Source organism: Eutrigla gurnardus, assembly GCF_963514095.1.
Source record: "Eutrigla gurnardus genome assembly, chromosome: 10".
Taxonomy (NCBI): Eukaryota; Metazoa; Chordata; class Actinopteri; order Perciformes; family Triglidae; genus Eutrigla; species Eutrigla gurnardus.
Genome location: NC_139924.1, coordinates 28,148,241 through 28,171,085, shown reverse-complemented (window position 1 = coordinate 28,171,085; position 22,845 = coordinate 28,148,241). Strand labels below are relative to the sequence as shown.

The 22,845-nt window shown below is 42.4% G+C and overlaps 1 protein-coding gene across 3 annotated transcripts in view; it reads right to left on the bottom strand.

Moving 5' to 3' along the window:
* The window catches only part of igsf9ba (immunoglobulin superfamily, member 9Ba), a 59,062-nt gene that overhangs the window by 5,625 nt on the left and 30,592 nt on the right, over positions 1–22,845 (bottom strand). For 2 of the 3 annotated variants that reach the window (XM_084019520.1, XM_084019522.1), the window contains exons 5-18: positions 19,074–19,191; positions 14,203–14,344; positions 11,744–11,889; positions 10,374–10,516; positions 9,045–9,185; positions 8,847–8,966; positions 8,610–8,760; positions 7,511–7,634; positions 6,565–6,740; positions 3,409–3,635; positions 2,190–2,274; positions 1,951–2,112; positions 1,064–1,109; positions 360–446 (exon numbers count right to left, since the gene is read on the bottom strand). In XM_084019520.1, coding sequence (XP_083875646.1) covers positions 360–446; positions 1,064–1,109; positions 1,951–2,112; positions 2,190–2,274; positions 3,409–3,635; positions 6,565–6,740; positions 7,511–7,634; positions 8,610–8,760; positions 8,847–8,966; positions 9,045–9,185; positions 10,374–10,516; positions 11,744–11,889; positions 14,203–14,344; positions 19,074–19,191 — 1,868 coding nt within the window. The remainder of the gene's footprint in view (positions 1–359; positions 447–1,063; positions 1,110–1,950; positions 2,113–2,189; positions 2,275–3,408; positions 3,636–6,564; positions 6,741–7,510; positions 7,635–8,609; positions 8,761–8,846; positions 8,967–9,044; positions 9,186–10,373; positions 10,517–11,743; positions 11,890–14,202; positions 14,345–19,073; positions 19,192–22,845) is intronic. The other variant, XM_084019521.1, reaches the window with a different exon arrangement.

The window sequence follows — 22,845 nt, the reverse complement described above, 5'->3', positions numbered from 1 at the left end:
AAGCCCGGGCCGGGATGAGAGGAGAAACAAGGACGTAACCATGACAACCGTATCACAGATCTCTCGAATCGGCTACACCAGCAGAGGAGAGTTTTTTACATATGCTGCTACCAAATGGTGATGTTGAGGGAAGCAGATGACCAGGCCTCAACGTAGTCCCAGACCAGGAGCAGCAGAGTCCACATGCATGCTGAGCATCTTGTTTTTTATAATCCCGACGCCCCGTTCATGCAAATAAGGCCAGCGGCTGCAACAAATGGTCATTGTTTCTCTATGCGATGCATCAAAAGCATGCGGCCGAGCCGGTGCAGCACGGGTCTGGACTCCGGTATGGGGGGGGGGGGGGGGCAGGAACTCACAGGGGGCTGGCAGGCGGGGGCAAGAAACTGCTCCTGGCAGGCTCGTCCCAGCAGGGCTCCGCCCCCGGCAACGGGGTGAGAGGAGGTCTGCGATGGGAGACAAAACGGGTCCTGGTTCATGTTTGACTAAAGCCCACTGGGCAGGAAGGACCCGCCTGGACCCTTCTATATATATATATATATACTGTATATATAATAATATAATACTAAACAAAGAAGGAATCCCTCCAAAAACAAACATTTACTCTGGGATGGGATTCACAGATCATTTGAAATGTAATCAGACAGACAGAAAACACACATGTGGTGGAAACCGTACGTTAAACATTATTCACACGGAAGAACCATGCAGAAAGCAGACACGTGTTTAAGGTTAAAGAACACAGATGGATCAAAGAATCAATACACACACACACACACACACACACACACTGCAGCAACTTGGGCACTCTGGGTAATGTGCTTAATAAACGCTGACTCAGCTGCTTTGGACTTTCTTCAAATCTGCGGTCCGCTAGAGGCTGCTGCTGTTCACCATCCTCCACCGTCCGTTTATTTACTCGTTTTAACATTTATGCACTAATGAAGTGGATTTAAATATGTTTTTTCCCAGCATGCATTAGAGAAATGCTATGAAGGAAGAAGGCCAGCAGCAGCAGCAGCGACTGGCGGACTGCAGGCACTCCGGCGTCGGCTTTACTTACGGCGACTCGATGCTTTTCCTGAAGTGTGTCACCGACAACGGAGGATCTGAGGACAAAGACGTTATATTATATTATTATTATATTATTATATTTAGCATTTTATTCCTCTGTCGACACCGACAAGCACCCCGCTGAAAAATATATATACACTCACAATATTCAGTTTTAGTGTACTTGCAGACTTCAAGTGTGTTAATTCTATATTATCTTGATGTTTGGAACACAATGTGTATTTAAGTGAACCTTTATGTGCTAAAATGAAATAAAACCCAAGTTCACTTGAGTACTAATACACATGCTTGATTACTGGAATTGAACATTTGCTTGATTAAACATTTATATTTAGTGTCTATAATATTAATATATTGTTGTTGTAGTAAAAGTAAACTTATTCCAATTAATTTATTCATTGTTACAATCATCATTTTGAGCATGTATTTTTTTTAAATACGCCAAAAATATATTTAATAACAAAGTACACAACTTAATTAATTACACTTAACTTTCACTTAAAGTATCATATATATATATATATATATATCAAAGTATATATATATATACACGTTCACATTAGGGCTGTCAAAATTAACACGTTAACGCTGGATGATAATTTTGTGGAATAAATGGAATTATTTATTTTTTTGCATTAACGCTGTTACTAAGGTAACATGAGGGGGTCCGGTGGTCCTCCTTGTGGAACTCCGTAAGGTTGTAAAGACTGTATATTTGCAATATACTATATTTGCCTTCCTTTTGTATTCATCGTTGTTGTTACATCTTTGTTGTTCGGTGTCTCAGCAGTGATTTCTGATGAGATATATTAACATATAATAATAAATGTACTATCAGACCCATATTTATTCTATCTTAATCAATATGCCACCGACCTGGTTTACGCTTGAGTTTGCGACGATGTTGCTTATTGACGAAGCAGGCGGCGAGAGTGCTGAACAGTACGGCCGCTGCCAGGAAACAGATGGTTGCCACGACGCCCGCCACCACCGGCCGGGCCAGCCCTTCATCAGGCAGCTCCGCAGGGGGGAAGGGGTCTGGAGGGGAAGAGGGACAGGTGAAAAACTCAACGGATCACCCAGGGTCCGTGCTGCTTCATTGGACAGAAACCCACCTGTGCTGGACACGCCCACCACGTTGCTGCTCTCGCTGATCAGGTCGTCCATGACGGCCATCACCCGAAACTCGTACCAGGACTCCTGAGAGAGACAGACCAGACACACTCTTCTGGTGGCGGCACGGATTCTCACGTAAAACTGACCAGATCAGGGTCAAAGAGCATTCTGGACTTCTGCTGTCGCCATGGCAACACAACAGTGATCTGACTTCTCTGTAAGCGCCACTCTGACCCACCTTTATTTCATTATCCAAATTCATATTATTATTATGGATTCATTATTTTATTCATTTGTTTTGTCTATTTTATTTTTGTAATTTATTTTATTGTGTATTTATTATTTTATTAATTAAAAAAAATGTATTTATTTGTTTTATCCATTTTATTTTTCAAATTTATTTTATTATGTATTTATTTTTTTAATTAATTAAAAAAATATTTATTTCTTTGTTGAATCTATTTTATTTTTCGTTTAACAGTTTTTTATTTTTTAATCAAAAAATATTTGTATTAATTCTAATTTTATTTTTCAACAGTTTATTGTGCTTTGTCCTATTCATAAACATTTACATTTCAAACTGGATTTCCTCTCTGTATTTGTTTTAGTTTTATTCTATTTTTTTTTATTATTATTTTATTATTATTAATTTTTTTATTTAAAAAAAAAAAAAAATTAAATATTTTTTTTAAAACTTTTGTCATTTATATCTTTAATATTTTCAGAAATATTCAACGTTTTCTGTGAAATTTCCCCCTTACATGCCGGCTGTTATTCAATATTTAACCTTTTGAAGATATTGAACTTCCTTTGAGGCTCAGTATTTGAACAAGAGACAAGCTTATAATCTTTTCAAAAGATTACCTTCAACTTGCTCTCATTCCTACAATTTCCTGTCTTCATACATAATTTGGGGTTTAAACGTAGAGACATTAGTGCTCTTTCATACGACGTCGCCATGGAGACGACAGCGAGAGGATCTCCACCCAGCTGCTGCAGAGACTCTCTGTTAACCGACACTAAAAAACATCATTCACACCGCAATCTCTTCAGAAATGTCTTTTCTAGTTTTCCTTTTTGTTATTGTGTTCATCAAAATAAGAGATTACATCAGAATGTAAACGTAGAATGATTAATAACATGCACTGAAATGCAGAAAAAGCTCAAAACAAGTTATGTATTCATATGATAAACAATGCTTGTTTTGACGTGACTGACCTGGACGAGGTCCCGGGCGATGAGCTCGGTCTCGGTGGACGGGATCAGGTCGTCCAGGACCTCCCACCTCTCGCCGAGACGGAACTCCATGATGTAGCGGTCGACGGGCGAGGAGTGGTTGGCCGGAGGAAGCCAGGTGAGGAGGACACCGTGCTGCGTGCGATTGGCTGTGAGGCACCGTGGTGGAGTAAGAAGCACCAGTGGTTCTGGGGTACCCAGAGGAGAGCCTGTAGACCAGAAACACATGAGAAGGACTCTCATTCAGACCTGATCCAGAGGAAGGCGACGTCGTAATGGTGATGTCACCCGTTGGTTTGTAAGGCTACAGTTTTGAAGCCTCCTGTTAGTCATCGATATCTTGGAACTGCAACCAGTGAAGGAAGTGACCATATTTGGACTGTGGAGGAGCGACGGCTGAATGTGGCACCCTGTCTGGATCTGGATCCATGTGGATTCTGGTGTGAAGCTAACAAAGTTAGCTTCATAAATCAAGGTCAACTTTACAGCTAAGTGTTAAAGTCATCTTAGTAGCTAACTAGCATTGGTAGCATGGTAGCAACCTGTCAATCAGCAGGTAAGCCCCGCCCCCTAAAGCATCCCCTGCTTTCTGGTCTGTTGGACTCTAAATGGACCTGTCAATCAGCAGGTAAGCCTACCCCCCCCCCCCCCTAACCCCCCCCCCGCGCGTGCGCGGACGATTGCCCCTCGTCAATCATCGGCAGAGACCCCCTCCACACGTCGACCTAACCCTAACCTTAACCACTACTATCGTTGCGGAAGAATCTCCGCAATACGCTCCCAGAGGTCGTATATTTGAGGACGTGACACACGACCTATTTGGTCGTATGAGTTGGAGGGCTTGTTGCGTTAACCGCATGATTCAAATATTAATTTGCTGAAAATGAACATAAAACTGCTTCACTTTGACTATTTTGTTTTAGGAGCGTGCAGACAGTTTTCCTAATTACCATCACATAAAAGAAGACACTTAATCGCTCTAAAACGACTCATTAAGTAATCTGTTGTACAATTTTAGCAAAGAAGAAAATGTAATGTCTGACATTATCGAATCAAATGAATTCAAAGCTGAGGCCAGACACTCGCAGCGTCCCGTCAGCAGCGTGTTGACTCAGCAAATGACAATAACACAAGAACAATATCCGTCTCCATCCTCAGAGACCGGAGGAGCTTTATTAAAACGGTGTCACATTAATGATGCAGGACTCGGAAACCCGGATCCCAAAGAGTCTAGTGATGCGAGCAAAATATAGCCTCCTCATTGGACATAATTGAGATTATTTTGACATAATATGGCTCTGTATGTACTGTACATTATAATATGTGGGGGGTCAAAGTCTTTCTGGTTCATGGTCCACATAGAGCCCACTTTGATCTCAAGTGCATAATAAAATAACAACACTTCCAATTTAAAGTCCGGATTGGACCCTTTGGTGGGTTGGAATCAGACCTTTCGGTGGCCCGGATGAGACCCTTTGGCGGGCCGGTTCTGGCCCTTCGGTGGGCCCGGATTGGACCCTTTGGCAGGCCCAGATTGTACCCTTTTGTGGTTCAGATCGGACCCTTTGGCGGACCTGGATCAGACCCTTTGGCAGACCTGGATCAGACCCTTCGGCGGACCGGTTCTGGCCCTTCGGTGGGCCTGGATTGGACCCTTTTGCAGGCCCAGATCGTACCCTTTTGTGGTTCAGATCGGACCCTTCGGCGGACCGGTTCTGGCCCCTCGAACCTCATGTTGGACCCCTCTGATCCACAGTGTGTGTGAACTAGGTCAGAACAGTGCAGGCCTCATTTAGCCTTTGTTGAATGACGGTGAACTCCTCCAGCATAACGAGTAGCAGGATCCGGGTTCACGCAGTCTGGGACTGGAACAAAGCCACTATTGTGAGGAAGGTACTGTCATCGGGTCTCTGAGACTCAGTTTGATGTGATCCAGTTATTCACGGCAGCAGAGTCTGATTGGTAAATGGGTCGCTTAATGAGTTGATTTCCATAATGAAGGAAATGTGATAAGATTTAGAAGACGAGCGGTTCACTGAGTGAGTTAGGAAGTTCGGAACAGAAACCTCGTACACAGAGTCCAATGTGTGTATATGCTATAAATAGTATATAAAGCATATTGGATGAGCAAAAAAAATGCATAAAATCAAATCTGCTCCGAAATGTTCTTTTGATGGATGAAAGTTTTGGAATCGGTGTGCAAACGTGACCGACACAACGTGATGTTGTATTTCTTTTGTTAACATGCAGACGTGTGTGTGAGGCCTTCAGACGACGTTTGTTTGATGTAAAAAAAAAATTAAAAAGCGACTTCTTTGGGTGAGACTTGATCTGTGTATTCAACACCTTCACTTCTTTGTCCTCTCCACTGTCTGCTGGAAAAACCAGCAATGCAGTTTTCTCCCTTCATGCTCTCTCTGTCTCTCTCTCTCTCTCTCTCTCTCGCTCTCTCTCTCTCGCCATTGATTTTAAATACCACGCACCTTTAATTCAGTTTCACTTCAGGCAGCAGCACACAAAGACGGGATATTGGCAGCGTGCCCTTGAGGCATGAGTTGGATTACAACACACACACACTCTGACACACACAAACACACACACACTCTGACACACACACTCTGACACACACACTCTGACACACACACACACGCACACACACACACACACACACACACACACACACACACACACACACACACACACACGTAAATCTGCCTTTTCTTACATCAAAAATTAACTTTCTTCACACCAGCTGCACTCTAAGCAAAGTCTGTAAAAAACATGGGACCGTTTTAATGTGTTTTACTCAGATTTTTAATTACATATTCAAATTGAGGGAGGAAGAACCTTCGCTAGGGGCCCATGGAAACTTTTCTTTACATTTTTGGGGATTTGGAGAAAACCTTCCTCTTCCTCTCAGACAAGCTTGATAGTGACGATTTATCTTTTGAAGTGTCTGTGAATGGTTCAAGTCCACATAATATAAATCTGCTGGTTTTGTGCATGCAGGCTTATCGGCACATCTAAATGGAACGGTGGCGTTGCCATGACGATTCAAACGATGATGATTAAATGTGTTGTATCCGTATACGATAATGTGGACCGCCACTAGAGGGCAGCGTGTGACGGCGAACCCACCTGCAGTGTTGACCGTCACAACTTCGCTGAATGGGCCGGTGCCCAGTTTGTTCTGTGCCAACACACTGAACTGGTACTCGGTCCCGGGCTCCAGTCCCGGTACCAGCAACCAGGTCTGAGCACCGGAGACCGGCATGGAGTGCCAGTCGTGAGGACCGAAGTCCGTCCTCTTCGTCCTGCCAACGGGAAACGAGACATGATGTCATACCCTCAATAACTGATTGATAAATAAACGAAAGGGTCAAGCACCAAAAAGATTAGTTTCAGATACATTTTACTGTCGTAAAGCATTTCATTTACTAATACTACTAATTTGTTTGTATTCATGTTTGTTTGTTTGTTTTTGCTCCCTCTTACACATTTCATTGGGTTTTATCCTTCATATATTTGATTATATAATATTTTATGTTTTTTGCTTATTTCTTATTTTTTTTTATATTTCTGTTCTCGTTTTCATGTTTTACCGTTTCCATTTGTCTTATTATCTCGAAAGCACTTTGAATTTCACTAACATATCAGACTTCTTTATGCAACCGGAGGAGTCGCCGCCCGGTGGGCAGTAGAGAGAATGCAGGTTTGAGGCACTTCAACTTTGGCTTCACTTTTCGCTGCCTGCCTTTGACTCATAAATTTACAGTTGAATGACACATTGTTGCACATGCTGGATGCAACAATATGTCAATACATGCTGAAGTGTCTCTTTTCTCATATTTAAGGTCGACGAATGCATATCAGGTACCTGGACAGCTCATATACTCTATAAATGACATTTAGAAAAAAATAATGGTAGAAATAAAACTATAAAATATATCAGGCACATCATGTTGTGTATATGATGCTGAGTACTATGAATTATGAACATGCACGTTCAGGTCCGGCTCCAGACAGCGTTTCCACATCGGCAGACTTCCCTCCATTGATCTGAAGGTAAATAAGAGGCACTCACACTGGACCGTACCACACCGAGAAGGTCTGCTCGAAGCCGCCGTCGTAGCCCGGCTCCCAGGACACATTAGCGGAGGTGATGGAGGGCGAGACGTGGATATTACCGGGAGCGTGTGGGCTGGTGCCTGAGAGGCCGACACACAAGAGACACTTTTCAAAAGGTCAGATATGTAAATACTCAACATGCATTGGAGTCGAAGACGCCTTCTTTTCTTCGTTTCATTGAATCCCGCTGATGGATCCTTCATGTATCCCAGGATGCATTGCTGCACCATGTTCTCCATCATAACATCACATCAGAAGAATAAAATATGACCTCTGGCTTTTAATCACATTTAATTCCTATGCTCTTTCTTGTCAACTGCAGCTGGTTGCTAGGCAACAGGAGTGCCAAAAGGTGACACAAACAGGAAATCCCCTGTATAATGGTTCAAAGGATGAAGCATAAATGTTATTATATTCAAAATAAATAAATAAATAAAAACAAACAAAAAAGAGAGAACAACCCAAAATCTGCAAGATATACTGTTCATAAATTCATCTTTGGAGTTGACGGGGGAATGTTTGATTCTCCAGTTTTCTGTGGATTGTTCCTTTAAAAAGGCCTGGACTAGAATCTGAAAGAAAACAGGCACAAATGTAATAAATATTTCTACATGGAGGAGCAATTTATGAGTGCACAGAATGCAGCTCTCATGTTCTATTATGTATTCAAAACATCTCTAAAAAACTAGCTAATAAAGGAGAGGATGTCTTGCATAACAGATGATTTTCTGCGTGAATAACGATGCGATCTTTGCAGCCCTGTTTAAACTTCATAACCCCGCCGCCAGTCAGTCTATCAAAGAGTGAATGCTGTAGTGACAGTGTTTTGGCAGTAGGGGGCGATCCCCCACACTGTAATTACAGATCGGGCCTTTTAAATTAAGCGTATAAAGCTATAACAGATTAGATCTAATGAAACTTTAATGATGCCTGAGGGGAAATTGGGAAGAGTCGAAGGTGTTTGACGGATGAGGGTCTTATCCTGCATATCTCTCAACAAACACACACACACACACACACACACACACACACACACACACACACACACACCGTACCGATGACGAGGATGCGCGTGCTGGCAGTGATGCTAGTGACCACGTTGGTGGCGACACACTCCCATTCTCCGTGGTCCTCCTTGCTGAGGGACAGGAACTGTAAGCTGCCGCTGGGGAGGATGTTGTGCTTACTCTTGCTTGGCTTCCCCACCTTCAAAAACATCACGGCGACACAGTTAAGAAGCGGCATTTTGGCAAAAACAAGATGATTTTACGATTTGCAGATTTCTATCACACCTTTCTCCAGGTGATGCTCGGTATGTCGGGGTCTCCAGAAGCAGCACAGGGGATGACGAGCTCCCTCCCGGCCTCCTGACGGTACTCCCCCCCAGGCCTCACATTAAAGTAAGGGGGATCCTGGGAACACATGCAGACTTCAGCGTGACTTCAATCACATGCAGCGGACAGAACCGGAGTGAATGAGCGGCGACGTACCTTTAGCACCAAAGTGGCAGGGGGGGACATGCCCATGGTACCCAGGGCGTTGTAAGGCACACAGGTGTAGGTGCCCAGGGAGTCTTCCGTGGCCTCCGCCACCCGGATGCTTCCATCCGGCATCAGGCTCCAACCAGGGTACTGCAAGACAACGCAGTAACGCAGGTTCAAGTCTTCTTCAATCCAGCATGATGTTCATTTAGTACATTATGGTCCATTTAGAGTCCACCAGACCAGAAAGCAGGGGATGCTTTAGGGGGCGGGGCTACCTGCTGATTGACAGGTCACTACCACGCTACCAATGTTCATGGTTAAAGGTCTCCAGAGTGTCAAAACCTAAAGTCCATGACAGGCAGCAAACCTCCGGTTCAGAAAAGTGAAGCCAACCTCTGAAGTGCCTTAAACGTGCATTCTCTCTGCTGGCCACCAGGGGGCGACTCCTCTCTGCTTGTATAGAAGTCTATGAGAAAATGGTCCTACTTCTCTCTGCTGGCCACCAGGGGGCGACTCCTCTCTGGTTGTATAGAAGTCTATGAGAAAATGGTCCTACTTCTCTCTGCTGGCCACCAGGTGGCGACTCCTCTCTGCTTGTATAGAAGTCTATGAGAAAATGGTCCTACTTCTCTCGGCTGGCCACCAGGGGGCGACTCCTCTCTGGTTGTATAGAAGTCTATGAGAAAATGGTCCTACTTCTCTCTGCTGGCCACCAGGGGGCACCTCCTCTCTGGTTGTATAGAAGTCTATGAGAAAATGGTCCTACTTCTCTCTTGATGTATTATCTCAGTAAACATTGTAAACATGAGTTTATGGTCTCAATCTCTAGTTTCAAGTCTTCTTCAATCCAGCATGATGTTCATTTAGTACATTATGGTCCATTTAGAGTCCACCAGACCAGAAAGCAGGGGATGCTTTAGGGGGCGGGGCTTACCTGCTGATTGACAGGTCGCTACCACGCTACCAATGCTAGTTAGCTACTAAGATGACTTTAACACTTAGCTGTAAAGTTGACCTTGAATTATAGAAGCTAACTTTATTAGCAGCTTTACACCAGAATCCACATGGATCCAGATCCAATAAGGGTGCTGAGGTCATGATGACTACTCATATACAGTATATGATGTAGAAAGAAACAGCTAGTTTAAGTAACTTAAAAACAACGATTCTTACAAACACTAATGAAAACATAGATATTAATATTATATTCCATTCTCCCCATAAATCCCACTAAATGCTGCACACTGGACCTTTAAAATTTTACTCAGCTTTCTCGCCAGCGCCACCTTAAATGTAACGGAGAGGAGAGTGATGGAGGCCTGTCGGCAGACGAACCTTCTCCACTCTGAGAGGATAGCCGTCTTTCTCCCACTTCACTGATGTCACGGGTGGGTTGGCGTCCACCGGGCAGCGGATGATGCCGGGCAGCTTCCGTGGGACATAGATGACCGGGGGCATGTTGATCACTCGGGCAGGGTCTGGACGGGGAGGGAGGACCGCCGTTAGTGGGAAACCGGACACAGTAGGAATTTAGGAACTAATGATCAGTGACTTCTTTCAGGACTAAAAGTAAAAGCATTTATCAACTTTCCAACTATCGAAACCACTTCAACCTACGGTAAAAAAAAAATGAATCCGCGTTCCAGATGTGTCCTAACCTCTGAGGAACAGTCATGAGATGGTGACGGAGTTTTGGGAACACACAAGATCATTTAAATACATTTCGGAAAATACAGCTGTGCAACAATATCGACCCACAACCCAGAATAAACTGATTTAGAAAAGACTAGGTCATCTGCATAATAACGAATGTCTCAATTTTATTACAACAGGTAGAATTGAATATCTTACATGTAGCTAATTCATATGTTTTTATTTTATGAAAGGCTTTGAGATCCTCCGGCGGCGGTCTACTGGCGCTTCCAAAGTCCAGGATGAAAACCGAAAGGGGACTGAGTTTTTCACGATCAAGACCCCGAGACTCTGGACCGGCAAGAGTCAGCGTCTTCTTTTATGTCTCTTCTCAAAACATTTTAACATTTATCTGAAAATCTTGTCTTGATTTTATCTGAGTTACCTACTTGTTTTATTGTTCTTCTTTATTATTTGAACCATTTATTTTATCTTCCACCTTGGTAAGTTCTTTGTTTTGATAGGCGCTCTATAAATAAAGTTTATTATTATTATGATTATTATAATAAGCTATTTTTCTGCGTCTTGATTTGTACCAGTTTAGTCCTTCTCCTTGCTGAAAGTAATACATTACTTTTTAACTCAACATTCAGTGTGTTAATACTAAATTCAGACCCAGAGTCCGTTTAGCCTGAAGAATCCAGGACTGGTTTTATTATGATCAGTCAGAGCTGAAGAACGGGGGAAGGTCAGTGCTTCATTTTCGGGGGATTTACAATTTAAAAAAGGGGACAGATGAGCCCGTCTCCATCTTTGTGCACCGGGATGCAGATGCAGATAATGATTGTGTCATTAAAATCCAGAGAGACCATGAAGAGGGTCAAAGAGGATCAGTCAAAACCCAAACTGGACTCTCCGTCACGTCTGACCTTGAAATTCAAGAAGGTTACTTTGCGTTACAGCGGTGGAGCAGTGCCGCCAAATAATACAGCAGCCTCCATATACTGCTGCTCCCTCCTCCTCCTCGTCTCCTACCCCTCCCCCACCCACTTTGTTGCCACGGTAACACTCACACTGAACGGTTAGGTAAGCCGATGCCGAGGGCGAGATACCGAGGCTGTTGCTCGGACTGCAGGTGTATTTCCCAGCATCCTCTGGTTTGACCCGGAAGATGATGAGGGTGCCGTCGATGAGGATCCGCACTCGGAGCTTCAGGTCACTGCAGGAACACACACACACACACACACACACACACACACACACACACACACACACACACATTATTGAAACACACTAATGGGGGGGGAAGAAGCACACGTGTTTCTCTCTGCTGATTTCCACCATGAGCCATGAGGGGGCAGCAGAGAGTCAAACAGCAGCTCTCTGGGAGAAGGAACACAAAGTACAGAGTGAAATAAAGCTGCTAATTGCTGATAATCACCAAATGTTACAGCCTTTAAAATTAAACACAGTAATTATGTTTTTATTTTTGTTTGCTTGCTCATGCAGATAAACCATTTTTTTAATGCTGCAGAATAGAAGACGTCATTAAATGTGATTTTTTTTAATATGACCCCTTTTTAATGAGGGTTTACTGTTTGGAACTAATGGCTTTGTTAATGGTTAGTAAATAAAAGTTTGGATATGAGTTAGAAAAGTTTGTGGGGAAAAGTCCTTTGATTGACTAAACAAAATCCATAATCATTAACAACTTAATGTATTAATTAGTGGATACATAATTCACAGTTGCTGTAAGTATCAACTATTAATAAATAGTTAGTTACAACATTAGATTAAAAAATCATGTGTCAAGTGTTCCATCAATTAAATGTTAGGGTAGAACTGGTATAAAAGACATACACAGCTATTTGAAGAACAAAAATAAGTGAATTTGTTAAATATTAAAAAAAACATTCAGTGCAACTGTGGCAGCCATGATGCGTGAACTTTATACACTATATAATATGTATAACTACATAAAATATAAAGTGTTTTACACAATATATGTGCAGTAATATGCAGATATTATTCAGTGATGATTTGAAATATAAATGTAATAGATAGTAGTCTCTGTCTCTGTAACTCGTAGTTAAACTAAAACTCTTATAAACCTCCTCCTCTCACCTATTAAAACGTTTTTATTTAAATGCATGAAGATTGACTCCTGAAAGCGGTTTTAAAGCGAGACGCTTGTTTTCCCTGCCACTCAAAGTCCTGCTCACTTGTCCGGTCTGTCACTTGCTGGCTGTGAAAAACCCTCTAAGACTCTAAAGACTCCGGTCCGGGAGCCATCTGGCACCGCTTCACAGCTTACCATGACACAAGGCCTGAGTCATGTGATGAGGCATCAGAGCGAACTAACGAGGCGACGGACACCGCCGCCCCATTGGACGGGACTCAAACACACAGAAACAGAGGTGGTTTAAGGAGGACCTGTTGTTCTCCTGTTTAGGTTCCTGCTAGAACATGTTTACATACTTTAATTTCCCATCAGGCTGTGCTGCAGCAGCCTCTCTCCTGTTTGACCTCCTGCCCCTCCCTCCCCAAAAAGTCCGCTCTGATTGGTCAACCCTAAGCAGCACCCTGTACTGGATCTGGATCCATGTGGATTCTGGTGTGAAGCTGCTAACAAAGTTAGCTTCTATAACTCGAGGTCAACTTTACAGCTCAGTGTTAAAGTCATCTTAGTAGCTAACTAGCATTGGTAGCATGGTAGCGACCTGTCAATCAGCAGGTAAGCCCCGCCCCCTAAAGCAGCCCTGCTTTCTGGTCTGGTGGACTCTAAATGGACCATAATGTACTAAATGAACATCATGCTGGATTGAAGAAGACTTGAAACTAGAGATTGAGACCATAAACTCATGTTTACAATGTTTACTGAGATAATACATCAAGAGAGAAGTAGGACCATTTTCTCATAGACTTCTATACAACCAGAGAGGAGTCGCCCCCTGGTGGCCAGCAGAGAGAAGTAGGACCATTTTCTCATAGACTTCTATACAACCAGAGAGGAGTCGCCCCCTGGTGGCCAGCAGAGAGAAGTAGGACCATTTTCTCATAGACTTCTATACAACCAGAGAGGAGTCGCCCCCTGGTGGCCAGCAGAGAGAAGTAGGACCATTTTCTCATAGACTTCTATACAACCAGAGAGGAGTCGCACCCTGGTGGCCAGCAGAGAGAAGTAGGACCATTTTCTCATAGACTTCTATACAACCAGAGAGGAGTCGCCCCCTGGTGGCCAGCAGAGAGAAGTAGGACCATTTTCTCATCGACTTCTATACAACCAGAGAGGAGTCGCCCCCTGGTGGCCAGCAGAGAGAAGTAGGACCATTTTCTCATAGACTTCTATACAACCAGAGAGGAGTCGCCCCCTGGTGGCCAGCAGAGAGAAGTAGGACCATTTTCTCATAGACTTCTATACAACCAGAGAGGAGTCGCCCCCTGGTGGCCAGTTTTGGCTTCACTTTTCTGAACTGGAGGTTTCTGCTTGGCTAAGTGGTTTCCCTGCAAGTGAACTTGATCATAACTTTACTTCTTGAAGTAGACGTTATCCTCCTCCCAGAACCAGGTGTAGGTCAGGTTGCCAGGATACGCCTCTGCTTGGCAGGTGAAGAGTGCATTCTGGGATATGTTTACGGTGACGTTTTCTGGTGGAGAGACGATGTACGGAGGCCCTGAGAGAGACACAAACAAGCCTTTTAGTTTATTTTTAAAGATGCAATGAGTGAGTTTTTGCATATTTACACATCCAGCGAACACGGAGCAACATTAGCATTCGTCTGGTGTTGTGTTTCTGGTCACATAATGAATGAAAATCCAATATTCACTCGCCTCGATGAAATTCGGCGGGAAATATCTGGCTCTTTAGCTTTAAATGCTCCACTGTGTTCCCCGGCTAGTTGCTAACTGGATCTCTCTGCCCTTTTAAGGTGCTCGGCAGGTTGTATCCAGTTGGATTTTTGGAGCTTTTATAATGAAAACATCCTGCCACCCCGCCAAAATAAAGCTGTAGATGAGAGTGTTGAGATGAAACCAAAACAGTAAAGTTTCAGGCTGTAAAACAAAAACAAAAGGTTGGAAATGAACACAGATCAAATGTTCTCTATCCATCTATATGGCTCCATCCATAAACATATTTGTTTTTATTTTTTTAGTTATTTAGTCCAGTCTCAACCTACCAGTTTTTTTTTTATTTAAAATTTACAGCCTGAATAGATTTGTCTCCATTAAAGTGAATTAAGATACTTTTTGGTGACATATTGTTTTTTTTATAAGCAACTTAGTTTTTTACCTTTTTATAATATTTCATATTTAATAAATATAAAATAATAATAAAGACAAAATCATTATAGGAGAAAAGTAATGCTGAATATCATGTGAAATAAAAATAAAATGCAGTTGCAGTACCAAAATAAAAAAAAACATTACTTCATAAAAAACTACTTTAACAAAATCACTTCCGTTTCAGGGTTTTTTGGGCAGCATGTGACTATAAAAACCCAGTGAATAAACATTTCACACATCACTCAAGTACAAAACATCTGAAAGATGAATATGTGGAATAAAAACGATAACTGATGGTCACATAAGAATAAAACACCACCAGCTGTCCTGCAACTTCCTCGTCTCCCGGATTAACCTCATCACTTTCAACAAACACAACAGGAAACGGTATTAGATGACGACCGATCTGAACCGGCGGCGTTGAAGGGATTAAAAAGCTTCTTTTTTTTGTTAAATCCTCCCAAAAACCTCCTGAACCATATGCAGCCCCCCTCTGCTCACACACACACACACACACACACACTGTGTATAATGTACAATAATTCAGCATGATGTAAAAGACAGCGAGCCCCTGTAACATGAACAGAAGCTCCTGCTTCACATCTCAACCTCCTCCATCCCCTCGAGGTGCTCCGGGCTTTTCTGCTTTTAACTCTCAATAAAAAACAGCAGCAGCCATGAAAGGTAAGCCTGTCTGAGTGTGAGTGGGCCCAGATGTATGTGTATATATATATATATATATATTTATATACATACCTCCTGGTTATTCTCACCACCCTTTAATGCATCAGGTGGGAGCGCTGACGGCGCTGGCGTGGGCGTCAAACACAACAATTAAAAAGGGATCGACTCCTCCTCGGATATCTCTCCTCGTTATTGCTCCGGGTCTTAATCATGTTTTATTTCCACAGCTGAATATCCAGCCAACATTTTATTATTATTTCCTTTATTGCATTTCATCGTTGTTACTTCACAGTTTCATGAGCTGAAATCTGCCGTGTTGATCGTTTATCGGCCGATGCTAATATGTAAATAAATCTCTTCTCTTATCGGAGTTGCGTGCTTATTTATTTATTTTTATTTCTTAGTATTTAAATCTATACATTCGTGTATTTTGTAACATTTTATTGTAATGTGTAATGTTGTGTAATATACCGTTTCGTACAGCTATTGTGAGTAAAAGCGCCCTCTACTGGCCAAACTAGGGAGTGATGCCAGTTCCGAATTATTAAAATAGTACTTTCTTTAAAGATTATATTTGTGCTCATCAGCCGATTCATTCTGCCAACCAATAATATCGGTCGGGCTCTAGCGTTTGTGCATGTTTTGTTCCAAGTTCCTTTATAGTTTCGATTTATATTCTATTTTTATTTTGTAGAATTCAAATGATTATTTAATTTGTTTTTTCCTTCCTTTGATTTCTCTCTGCTGCAACACCAGAACTAGGGGATCAATAAAAGCTTATTTTTATCTCATCTTATGCAACAATCCTCCCGACATTATCCTGATATTAACACAGCAGAGGTCAGTGTGGTGGATACACGGTGTACGGAGGCCGAGGAGTGCTGAGAATAGATAATAATAAATAACAGGAACGTCATACGACATAGTGGCATCAAATCAAGTTGTTCCAAGGAGGCATACGACGATCTCCCTGCATTTATAAAGGACAAATTCATTAAAAAATAACGTTTTTTTATTTTTCACATCTCAAATGACGATATTCACGATAAACCTAATAACGGAAATTCATCAATCAACAATTTGCAATAAAATCCAACACTGTCCCGTCCTTCCCTCCAATGTTCTTAATATCAAGTCTCACCAGATAATAGATACAATGTAAAAATGTATATAAATTCACTTTTTATTCGTTTTCTCTTTTCTTATATTACAACTTCATCCTTGAAAAGACAAGATTTTCGTAATATTACGACTTTAATGTCAGAAATGTTTTCCAGAGCGGCCGCAGACGAAGAATGACGTTTTATTTCTTGACAGAAGTGGGAAGTTACGAAGTACAAATACTTTGTTACTGTATTAGAACTTTCTGTACTTTACTTGAGTATTTATTGAGTACTACTGTAACTTTGAACGTCCTCCCTATGTTCTAAAACAAATATCGGTACTTTCTACTGCTTACATTTTCCAAACAGGCTCGTTACTAAGGGATTATTGATCATCTTTTTTATTGTTAATATGATGCCAGATTCAGTTAGCCTTGTAAAAAAAAAACACTTTCCTTTCTACTTATAATAAAGAAGTAGAATTTTTGTCTTTTTGAACACCAGTATGTGTACTTCTACTTGAGGATAGAACATCATACTAGTTCTTGGTGATTTACAACGTTGCCTCCAACGGTCTGAAACAGAGAAATATTACGTGAAGACGGTTTACAAATGTAAAGTTTACGACACTGAGGTTTGGATACTGGAGGCCTGCAGACTTGATGCGGTTACATCACACGTGATTCTTTTTTGTTTTTATGTGCGTTTGCAGCATATTTACTCCGAGGTTGAACGACGAAGAGACTCATTCCTCCGCTGCGTTTTTACACCTTCAGCAGTCGAGAGTAGCAGCGATGCTCGGCTGCTTGTTCTGTAACGCTGTTAACTCCCCGCTGCACCGGAGGCCGGAATCAAGGAATCAAACCGTCTACCCGATCCGTGTCGGGCAGAGAGCCTGGTTAATGGACCGGAGACACACACACACACACACACACACACCCAGACGGAGCTATTGACTGACGGATCCGGACTCAGAAGTTATGTTCCATACATCGGTGCACCGGAGAGCTGTAGGCCTTTTAAACGCTGCTACAGTAAAGGCCTTCCTCTATAAATAATACAGCTGCTTAGAAGTAGAGCTCAGATGCTTAAAGGCCTCGTTAACTCTTTATATCACATCCCTGCTCAAGTTGGACAAACATATTTAAATATATATATGAATAAATATCTGCCTGGAAAACAAAATATGTCTTTAAGAAGTGGTCATGGTGATTTCATCCATTAGTTCTAGGACTACGGTTTTGCAGCTTTGATTTCAGGGATGGGAAGGAAGTGACCATATTTGGACTTTGGAGGAGTGACAGGTGGATATGATCCCTGAGCAGCACCCTTAGTGGATCTGGATCCATGTGGATTCTGGTGTGAAGCTGCTAACAAAGTTAGCTTCATGATTCAAGGTCAACTTTACAGCCAAGTGTTAAAGTCATCTTAGTAGCTAACTAGCATTGGTAGCGTGGTAGTGACCTGTCAATCAGCAGGTAAGCCCCGCCCCCTAAAGCATCCCCTGCTTTCTGGTCTGGTGGACTCTAAATGGACCATAATGTACTAAATGAGCATCATGCTGGATTGAAGAAGACTTGAAACTAGAGATTGAGACCATAAACTTATGTTTACAATGTTTACTGAGATAATACATCAAGAGAGAAGTAGGACCATTTTCTCATAGACTTCTATACAACCAGAGAGGAGTCGCCCCCTGGTGGCCAGCAGAGAGAAGTAGGACCATTTTCTCATAGACTTCTATACAACCAGAGAGGAGTCGCCCCCTGGTGGCCAGCAGAGAGAAGTAGGACCATTTTCTCATAGACTTCTATACAACCAGAGAGGAGTCGCCCCCTGGTGGCCAGCAGAGAGAAGTAGGACCATTTTCTCATAGACTTCTATACAACCAGAGAGGAGTCGCCCCCTGGTGGCCAGCAGAGAGAAGTAGGACCATTTTCTCATAGACTTCTATACAACCAGAGAGGAGTCGCCCCCTGGTGGCCAGCAGAGAGAAGTAGGACCATTTTCTCATAGACTTCTATACAACCAGAGAGGAGTCGCCCCCTGGTGGCCAGCAGAGAGAAATAGGACCATTTTCTCATAGACTTCTATACAACCAGAGAGGAGTCGCCCCCTGGTGGCCAGCAGAGAGAATGACAGTTTAAGATGCTTCAACTTGGGCTTCATTTCTCAGAACAGAAGGCTGCTTATCAATTCCAACCAATAATATCAATGACATCCTTCCATCAACCAATCAGAGCTAGAGAAGTTCGTCCCACCTCCTGACTTTAAGTACTTTTGTCGTAATGCTGGTGTATGAAGTGTAACGTGGGTGTTTTAGGTCTCGTACCTTGAACCAGCAGACGGGTCGTGTGCAGCACCTCCCCCTGGTCACTGTAGGCGCGACAGGTGTACGCCCCTCTGTCATCTCGGGTGATGGCGAGGACGGTCAGACTGCCGTCGTGCACCTGTGTTCACAAACACATAAACATCCAGATTCATGTTCGACGTCAGAGGAAATATTCAAATTAGGCAGAAAATTCATCAGAAAAAACCTTTGAAGCAAAAATGTTCAGCTTCTATGACAGTAAATGTAACTATATTGGGTGTTTTTTTACTTTCAGACATAATAATCAATATGAAAAAAAAATCACCTCGGACTCGGGAACATTACAACGGGCACAATCCACTATTTTCTGACATTTTATGGACTATAAACGAATCGATTAAATGAGATAATAACAGGCAGATTAATCAATAATGAAAATGATCGTTAGCTGCAGCCATAACTCAGATCATTTACTTAAGCACAAGTATTAATACCAGCCTGAAAAAAATAAACTCCATTACAAGTAAAAACCCTGCACTGAAAATATTCCATTAGAATTATTAGATTATTATACACGATTATACAGTTTATCATCTCAGATTATCCTCGCTGATGTAACGTGGGTGCTTTTTTAACCTATATTTTCCAGATCTGCACCTCATGATTATTATTTCCATTATTGCTGAATCGGATTGATCAATTAATTCTCTGTCAAATGTGAAAAATCACAAAAAATAATAACATTTACTGTAATTTAACAAAAAAGAAAAAAAGCAGCAAATTCAACAAACATCTGCTTGTAAACATGAAGCCTGAAAACACGCACGCACACACACACACACACTCAGACGCACGCACACACACACACACACACACACACACACACACACGCACACACACACACACACTCACACACACGCACACATACTCAGACGCATGCACACACACACACACACACACACTTAAAAGTCACGGATGCGTCGGGGCTTTAATTAACTCCGGGGTCCTGATTCCTGTTTGCCGTAACCTTGGCAACGAACAGCTTCCATGTTGCCGAGCAGCCGCGCTGCCGCTGATGAGGATGATGAGAAGCAATAAGTGGTGAAGAAAACACATTGAGAAAAAAAAAAAAAAAAAAAAAACTCCTCATGAATGATGCATGAGGCTTTGCGAGCGGAGGCTCTGTCCATTCAGGTCACTCGCAGCTGTAGTTCGTCCATTCATGCAGCTGAGGAGGAATCGGCCTCGCCGGCAGAATTATTCCTATTCATGTGATGTCTGGTAGCCGAGAGAGACAGACTGACAGAGAGAGAGAGACAGACAGACAGACAGACAGACAGACAGAGAGAGACGGCGCTCGCTGATTTAACTTCTGTCTGTCTGTTGGCAAAAAGCGCCACCGTCATCACAAGCTAACACTTTGTCCGTCGCTGTAACACGCCACGAGGGCGGGAAAAACAGACATGATGTTTCTGACTTCAGGCTCGGGGAAACAGTCTGTAAGGATTTCCCAAAAAATATGGAAAAGATTCAAATCACCTTTATTTTGATTATGTGATTTCTGTTGCTTCACACACGTCGGTATTCTCTCACAAGCTGCTCTTACGCCTTCAAAATAAAAGCCTCCTGCGATATTGTGTGTTTTTTGTTGATTATTTTCATAGAATCTAAACGTGTGGATTTGGAAATGCACAAAGTAGTTTGCAGACAGGAAGCAAAGTGAGAGTTCGCCTCCGTTGCTCGAGGGCTAACAAGGAGTTAGCACGTTAGCAGTCATCAGAGGTGGGAAGTATAAATACCTAGCTACTGTACTTAAGTAGAGTTTTTAGGTATTTGTACTTTTACTTGAGTATTCATTTTTCTGACAACATTTGAATTTTCCTGTCTATATTTTAAAAACAAATATCTGGACTTTCTACTCTTCACATTTTCAAAAAAAGCTCATTACTTTAGTTTTCATACATTTTAGGGGAATTATCGATTATTTTCTTAGTTAACATGACTAGAAAAAAAAAGAAAACGTAGAAATGTCCATCATAATGAGTTTTTACTTTATACTTTGCCTGTTCTTTTTCTGTATCACTCTGTATATAACAATGTAGTTGACGTACCGAGTACTTTGCTTTTTGTTTATCTGTAATACTTGAAGCCAGAACGTACGATAATTATCTTCCCCATAAAGACGTGAAAGTACGAATGTTTGAATATGTATAAGCCGTTATTTATGTCTAGATTACCTTATTTGGAGTGTTGATGGAGCAGCTACAATGTTAGCGTAGCCTAGCACCCATCAACCAGACTCCATTCAGAAAACCAGCGTTTTAACAGTAGTTATCTTGTGGTCTTGCAGACCGACCTAACAAAGCATGACTCAGCACTTTTTACTGATCACCATCATGATGGAGTTATTTCAGCATCCTTTTCATCTGGTTATTGATATTAAATCACAGATCATCAGTATATTCTGGATTCCTCCAGCTGCAGCTAGTTAAGGTGAATGCAGCTTGCATGAAGCAGTGATGGCCACAGACAGAAAAAGTTACTCGGACCTGATCATAATGCAACGGTCACGAGTCCACTTCAGTACTTTCTGTGCTAAAGCTGAACTCAATCCAAGGTGAGGGGAGAAGATTAAAGAAGAGGAGGAGGATGATGAGGAGGAGGAGATGAGGGGGAGAGAAGCAGCACTAGATAAGGAGAAGGAGTGAGACGAAGGCAGAATCTCAATTTGTGCCACACTTCGCTGACGCATCCGGGGAGACAGATTCCAGCTTCTGAAGCCAGCGGGAGGTCGCTGTTGTTTTCCTGCTCGCTCGTCATCTGAGTGCACGTTGGGGAAGACCCTCGCAATCCCACCGAGGTCTCCAGCGTCTCTGCACAGCAGCCCTGTTTGGTGTATTTGTTTTGTCTATGCAAATAAATAAAGCTAAGCGAGGAGGAGGAGGAGGAGGAGGATCTCCGTTACATTCCTGCCTTTCTCCATGGCGTCTCCATGGATCAAGTGGGTGAGCAAATTTACCCTCAAACACAGACGCACACACTCTTCCCACCACTAGGAGGAGCTTTCACCAGTTGGAGATTTTTGCCTCGAAAATTTTAGTTAGTTTATTAGTTTATTTATTTAGTTTATTTCCTGCTTTATTTTGAAATCCCCTGCCTCTTGTGTCCTGTGCTTCCTGTGTATGTCCCCTGTGTTGTTGAGTTTCCGTGTTCCCGGTGTCTACCATAGACTACTTTATAAGAAGTGGACGTCGTCATGGTGACGTCACCCGTCGGTTGGTTTTGAAGCCTCGAGTTCAGAGTTTTCACCGTCGCCTTCTTGGATTTCTGCAACCAGTGAAAGGAAGTGACCATATTTGGACTGTGGAGGAGCAACAGGATCTGGATCCATGTGGATTCTGTTGTGAAGTTGCTCACAAAGATAGCTTCTATAATTCAAGGTCAACTTTAGAGCTAAGTGTTAAAGTCATCTTAGTAGCTAACTAGCATTGGTAGCGTGGTAGCGACCTGTCAATCAGCAGGTAAGTCCAACCCCCTAAAGCCTGCTTTCTGGTCTGTTGGACTCTAAATGAACCTGTCAATCAGCAGGTAAGCCCCGCCCCCTAAAGCATCCCCTGCTTTCTGGTCTGGTGGACTCTAAATGGACCATAATGTACTAAATGAACATCATGCTGGATTGAAGAAGACTTGAAACTAGAGATTGAGACCATAAACTCATGTTTACAATGTTTACTGAGATAATACATCAAGAGAGAAGTAGGACCATTTTCTCATAGACTTCTATACAACCAGA